Source organism: Trichechus manatus, unplaced genomic scaffold (genome assembly GCF_000243295.1).
Source record: "Trichechus manatus latirostris isolate Lorelei unplaced genomic scaffold, TriManLat1.0 scaffold00056, whole genome shotgun sequence".
NCBI classification, from domain to species: domain Eukaryota; kingdom Metazoa; phylum Chordata; class Mammalia; order Sirenia; family Trichechidae; genus Trichechus; species Trichechus manatus.
Window position 1 is genome coordinate 8,507,058 of NW_004443992.1, and position 7,058 is coordinate 8,514,115.

At 41.2% G+C, this 7,058-nt stretch overlaps 1 protein-coding gene and 1 non-coding gene across 8 annotated transcripts in view; both read left to right on the plus strand.

The window, feature by feature from the left end:
• CFLAR (CASP8 and FADD like apoptosis regulator) overlaps positions 1–5,374 on the plus strand; it is a 41,329-nt gene extending 35,955 nt beyond the window's left edge. For 6 of the 7 annotated variants that reach the window (XM_004378218.3, XM_023732987.1, XM_023732984.1 and 3 more), the window contains 2 exons: positions 2,143–2,653; positions 4,509–5,374. In XM_004378218.3, coding sequence (XP_004378275.2) covers positions 2,143–2,653; positions 4,509–4,647 — 650 coding nt within the window. In that variant the 3' untranslated portion in view covers positions 4,648–5,374. The remainder of the gene's footprint in view (positions 1–2,142; positions 2,654–4,508) is intronic. The other variant, XM_023732986.1, reaches the window with a different exon arrangement.
• Positions 4,935–5,071, plus strand: LOC111820933 (small nucleolar RNA SNORA42/SNORA80 family). Its single transcript, XR_002824440.1, has one exon. It is a non-coding gene; the product is annotated as a small nucleolar RNA SNORA42/SNORA80 family (small nucleolar RNA).
• Positions 5,375–7,058: the final 1,684 nt, after the last annotated feature.

Genomic DNA, 7,058 nt, shown 5'->3' on the forward strand with positions numbered 1-7,058 from the left:
TACTCTCACTTAAGATGAAGGCTTACAGAACAAAATAGTTTTTCATTTAACAGTTAGTACACATGTTGCCCTATGGCAATGGTAAACAATCTCACAACACATCAACAATATACTTACTCAACCTTGGGTTCACTATCACCAGCTTCCTTGTCCCCTTCTGCCTTCTGGCCCTTGTCACTGGACTACTGTACCTCATTAGTCCCCTTTGGTTTTACGGGGCTGTCCACTCCCAGGCTGAACGGTGAGCCTCGGAGATAACTTCACCACTGAGCTAAAAGGTTGTCTGGGGGCCATACTCTCGAGGTTTCTCCAGTCTCCTTTAGGCCAGTAAATCCGGTCTTTTTTTTGTGAGTTAGAATTATGTTCTACATCCTTCTCCATGTCTGTCCAGAACCCTCTGTGGTGATCCTGGTCAGAGCAGTCATCAGAGAAGCTCTTTTTATGACCCAGCTTTGAAAGTCATAATGTCTCACTCTTGCCTCATGCCATTCATTAGAAATGAGTTACCAAGTCTGATCCACATTCAAGGGGAAGGGAATTAGGCTCTTATCTTTCAAAGGGAGGGGTGTTGAAGAATTTGTGGATATATTTTAAAACTACCATTATCTAGTAGGAGGTGGGGCCACAATTAAACCTGTCTCCTGGCCAGAAAACCACACAAGACCCTGGGTGAATATGTACAGATACTGCTCATAGACTGGGTGAATTAAATACACAGAATGATTCAAGCCAACTCTCAACTGCCCAGTGGCTGAGTATTCAAGCTCTTTGCTTATCCAGAGCTACATCTCTTTTCCTACCTTTTATCTTTTTCCTATTTCCTGCTGAGAAGCCACTTTTATAATTTATTAGTGGTTGATAAAAAGTTTCCTGGGCAAGAAGTTTGAAACTACTGGTTGAAGCTGTAAGTCTGTGGATTATTTTTGACTATCTGCACAGACAGCCCTCGGAATACGAACTAGTTCCGTTCCTAAGTCTGTCTTTAAGTTGAATTTGTACGTACATTGGAACAGTTAGGTACAGTTCATATCTAATGTCAGTTAGTCAGATATTTCTCTTAGTATGTAGTATATATATGTATATATAGTATGTAGTACCTTTCTATGCATAAAGAACAACATTAAAGAAACACTTCCAGATACACTAAAACATCTTTAACTTAATAATACAGTAATAATAATGCTTTGGTGCACATCACAAAGTAGCGCCTGTTTGTTATTACGAACCATTGTATGTATGTACCTTGAATTTTTAATATAATAGGCTTTATGGAGATTGGTTCATAACTACGGCTTGTAGGTAAGTCAGACATTCGTAATCTAGGGACTGTCCTCCATATTGTTCCCATTCAATGTAGAGAATTGAGAATATGTAGTAAGCAGTTACGTGGTGCCTTCAGTTTTGTATCTCCTCTCGATCCTTTCCTGTGCTACCTAAGCTGGTATGAGATGGGGTCCCTTTGTTCCTTGGTGGAAGTTATATCTGCTATAATTACTATTGTGTTGTGTGTTTTGGGGTGAATACAGTGTTAGACTTCTGGAAGACCATGCTCCAAGGTTGGGAGAGAGATGGGCACTTAGTGATCAGACATGGAAACAAATCTAGAAAAGTAGGCTAATGGCTTAGGTGACAATCTGATTTGGGAAATAATTGTTTAGTTTCTGGGATTAGGACAGAACAGATTTCTGTCTGACAAATGAACTAAGAGCAGATGGCATCCCTCAGACAAGGAACAGAAACTTAATGGTGACCCAACAGGACCTAGAATTTTTGAATGAGGAAGAGAAAGAAGTCTCTCTTTGCTATTAGAAAGATATACCATAATTCAGGAGGCTGTGTTTATTCCTTCAGTGAAGGCAAACTGAGCAGATGAGGAAGAATTGGATGGGGTAGGATTTCTAGGGGTCTAAAGCTGTAGACCTTCACCCATCTATCAGCTTGTCATTCTGTGGTGGCTTGTGTGTTGCTACGATGCTGGAAGTTATGTCACCGGTATTTCAAATATCAGCAGGGTCGCTCATGGTGGACAGGTTTCAGTGGAGCTTCCACAGTAGAATAGACTAGGAAGAAAGGCTTGGTGACCTCCAGTTTCTGTGAGCTTTTCTTACTTCAGTGTTGTTTCCATGTTTTTTTTATTTCCAGATCTTCTTCAGGACACCTTCACATCCCTAGGCTTTGAAGTCCAGTACTTCCGGTATCTCAGTGTGGACGGTATAATTCAGATTCTTCACCAAGTTGCCTGTATGCCCCAACATCAAAATTATGACAGCTTTGTGTGTGTCCTGGTGAGCCGAGGAGGCTCCCAGAGCGTGTTTGGCGTGGATCAGACTCGTTCAGGGTGCCCCTTGGATCAGATCAGAAGGATGTTCATGGGAGATTTGTGCCCTTCTCTCTTAGGGAAGCCAAAGCTCTTTTTTATTCAGATCTATGTGGTGTCAGAGGACCAGCAGGAGGTTAGCAGCCTTCTGGAGGTGGATGGGGCAGGGATGAACATTGTGGAATCCAAAGTAAGGCAGCCTGGGCCCTGCATGGTCCACCGAGAAGCCGACTTCCTCTGGAGCCTGTGCAGAGCAGATGTGGCCCTGCTGGAGCAGTCCCCCTGTTCGCCCTCAGTGTACCTGCAGTGCCTCTCCCAGAAACTGCAGCAAGAAAGGTGAGCCGCCCAGGGGGTGGCCAGACCCTAGAGCACTTGTCCAACATGGGGAGTACCACTGTTCTGTGTTTGATGCCTGTCTCTTCAGGGAGGAAGAGGAATTTTTCATTCCCCATTGGGGTTACCTTAGGAATATGATATAAAATCAGAAAACCAAACCCGGTGCCGTCAAGTCTATCCCGACTCATAGCAACCTTATAGGACAGAGTAGAACTGCCTCCCAGGGTTTCCAAGGAGCGGCTGGTGGATTTGAACTGCTGACCCTTTAGTTAGCAGCCTCAGCTCTTAACCACTGCACCGCCAGGGCTCCAGGAATATGATATAGACCCTACACAATTTATGATGGTTTGTGTTTCAGAAGATCACTTGTAAGTGAATTTGTAGTTTGAATTTTTTTCTTCAAAATTAAGAAATTCTTTATTTTTTTCTTATAACAAAAGCAGTACATACTCCTTACAGAAAAAAAACTCATAAAATGTAGAAGCTAAAAGCAGAACATAATAAACAGTTATACTCCTATTTCAAAGAAGCAACCTTTGTTAATCTAATCTTGGTGTATTTCTTTCCAGATCTTTTTTCTTTGAATATCCACACAATCACATATAAATATGTTTGTAAGCCAAAATGGAATCATCACCTCCTATTACTTTATAACCTGCATTTATTTTGCTTAATAGTATATTACAAACATTTTTACATATCAGTATTCACATTTCTACAGTATTGTTTTAATGGCTGCAGGGTAGCCCATCATGTGGCTGGCTATAGCATAATTTACCGACCAATCTCCAGTTGTTGGACAGTGTTTTGCTTTCACAAAGAGTTAAACATCTTTGTAGCTCAGGATTTATGTTTATCCTTAGTTGTTTTCATAGGGAAAATTCTCAGATGCGGAATTACTGTGTTTTTTTTTAATTATGGTAAATACATCGGTAACAAAACATTTACTGTTTCTACAGTCTTCACATGTACAGTTCAGTGACATTAGTTACATTCATCATGTTTAATCATCACCATTAGCCATTCCCAAATTTATTACTCTTATCAGAAGCTCAGTGTCTCCTAAGCATTGAGTCTTGCATTTTTAAAGCCTTTGATGTATCTTAACCAGATTGTCCTCTAGGACAGTTAAACAGGTTTGTCTAGGAGTACCTGCTTCCCTGAATTCTCACCCACACTGCATGTGTTTCCCTGCCCCCTAAGTTTTGACAGTTTGATGAGTGACAAATGGTATCTGACTGTTGAGGTCTGTAAGTCTTTTTTATGTAAACATTTTTAATGTTTATTGGCAAGAATACTTTTCTTAGGGGAACATTGGTGACCTAGTTTCCATTTAAGCTGAATGAAGCCACAGTGTACCTCAAGTTTGAGATTAGCTGTCCTTTTTCAGTTTCTCTCTAATTACAATTTAGAATGATGTTTCTGAGCCACCTGGGAAATGCATTCTGGCTTCTGGCTCTGTGTGGCCTAGGAATAAATCTCATACCCCTTTATCCCTAACCTCCTCAGTTGTGGCTCAGCAGAAGGAAGGGGAGAGCTATAGCAGAAGCAACTCAGCTCCCAAGGTAGATACTCCGTGGGCCAATGATATTATTGGCCTTTTACATCATCCTGCATTTGCATAGGTGATCCAGGTGGGTTATCATCCAGCTGATGTGTTCCCAGAGTAAATCTAGGGGAAGGGACTGTGGTCATTGGGCAGGTTTGGATCACTCACTAAGCAGCTTGTAGAATATTTAGAGAGTGATAATTCCAAAACACGTTCACATCTGTCGGCTCATTTCACCCTAATGACAGTCTGTCCTCTCTTTGATATTTGCATGGCATTCATTTTTGCTTTTCTCGTTTCTTCCAGAAAACGCCCACTCCTGGATCTCCACATTGAACTCCACAGCAAAGTGTATGATTGGAACAGTAGAGTTTCTGCTAAGGAGAAGTATTCCGTCTGGCTGCAGCACACGCTGAGAAAGAAACTCATCCTTTCTTGCAAATGAAAAACCAAGAGCCCTTCTTAGCCCTACAGTTTCCACCCCTAGAGGGAGGGTTTTCAAGCAAGTGTGTATGTGTGTGATGTGGGTGAGGTAATGTCCCATCCTATGCTGAAATGAGCCTCTGTGAGGACTGTTTGTCTGGAAGGGGTGTTTGAACTATAGATTCTGAAGTGAAGGTATTGATCTCTATTCTCATTCTTATTATTAACTATAACAGCACATTTCTCTTAATTTAGGGGTTGGATCATCACCACTTTTTGAAAGTAACTTACTGAAATGTCAAGAGTAGAACATGGTAATGGATTTATGGCAAATCTTTCCCTGTAGGTTTTTCATAGTGTATCCATACCAGAGTAAACTCCAACCTGGAACCATTGCACAGCCTCCTTACCCAGGGGCTGTGAGAACTGTAGGGGGTTGCACAGTGTGAAAAAAAATGTTATGGGTAGACTGTTGTTTGATAGGATAAGCAAAAAACTGCAGACATATAACTCATAGTATTTATTTATATTACATTCTACTTTTTGTATTCTTATAATGCTAATCTATATTTATATTTGCAATGGGATGGATTGCTTTTATATGGCCTTTCTTTCCATGATCTTATAACTGTCATTAAATGATTGAGTGGGACTATGTAAATAAGGTACCCTGTGTCCTACCAAGGGGATTGGACAGTGCTATGGATTGAATTGTGTCCCCAAAAATATATGTTGTAAATCCTCTATACCTGTGGTTATAGTCCCATTTGAAAATGGATTATCTCTGTTATGTTAATGAGACAGGATTACTATTGGGGATGTCTTGAGTCAGTCTCTTTGAGATATAAAAGAGATTAAACAAGCCAACAGAGAAAGAGAGATGGGGTAAGATAGATGCCAAGATACATGGAGCTCTCCAAGGAACCGGGAAGCAGAGGCTGAAGAGACAGGGACCTTCCTTCATAGCCGACAGAGAGAGAAAGGCTTACCCTAGAGCCAGTGCTCTGAATTTGGACTTCTAGCCTCTTAAACTGTTAGGAAATAAATTTCTGTTAAAGCCACCCACTTGTGGTATTTCTGTTACAGCAGTACTAGGTAACTAAGACAGACAGCTTGCTAATAATGCAAATAAGGTATATGGCACCCTTGTGGAATGGGACCATGCGAATAAGGTGTATAGAACCCTAACAAGAGGATTGGTCAGTTTTACCATCCTGATAGTCTTAAAATGAGCCATCCTAGAGGTGGAAAGGGGAGACCTCACTACCACCAAGAAAGAAGACCTGGGAGCAGAGCGCATCCTTTGGACCCAGGGTCCCTGCTGAGAACTTCCTATATCTAGGAGACAGAGAGCTGTAACACCAGAGATGACACAAGATGGTGCAAAGCTGCAGCAAGCGTGACAGAGAACCAGCAGCAGGAGAACCGGCAGGTTTAAATTCTGAAGATCTTTTACATCAATATGTGCCTTCTTAGTCCTACATGAGAGTAAATATTGTATCATTCAGAATGCTTTTAGATGCAAATAACAGAAGTCCTAACTCAGTAAAAAAGTCTATTTTGTTTGTTTAATCTCGTTAAACAGGAAGTCCAGAGGTAGGGAGGCAGTTGCTGGGTTGATTAATTCGATGGCCTGGTTATGTCATCAAGGACTTGATGCTTTCTACCTTTTATCTCTGTAGACTCAGCATTTTGCTTTTCATCTTCAGGTTTGTTATCTCATGGTCACAAGATGGCCACAGGTCCAAGTATCGTAACCACATGACAGAAGAGAAAACATCTTTTCCCTGTGTCTCTTCTTAAGATCAAAGGAAAATTTTCCCAGAAGCTTTCCTCCCCAAGTGTCACCTCCCCTCACCTCTCATTGGCTACAATTGCCTGACATGTCCATTTTTTAAACCAAACATTGGCAAAGGGAATGGAATTACCATGGATGGTTTAGACCAATCCACGTTCAGTCCTCTGGGATTGTTCCTCTGAGGCACATGGTCTCTAAAACCTGGGGTTCTGTTAGCAAGGGAAAAGTGGAGCATGGAGCTCCTCTGTGGGCTAGTCGACCATAATGTATGCCAAAAGAATGAGAACACTTATATTATGGATGAAGAAACTGAAGCACAAAGCCATTAAGTGACTTGTACCCAGATCTCAGAGGACCTCAGTGGTAGTGCCAAACCTAGAATGTTAATAACCAACTTTATGATCTAGTGTCTTTTACAAATTAAAATAACATTGGGAATGTTTAGCATCATACACCTCTGTGTTTTATGTGAGAATCATTGTCCTGCCTTTCCAACCCCTACTCTCTCCCCTCAGAGAGGCAGCATGACCACATATTTTGCCTTATCCCATCTGCTTGACATGGTAAAAATACAAACTTGACAAATCAATGTCTTTTCTTCCCTAGCTTTCCTTTCCTTTAAAAAAAAAAGATCA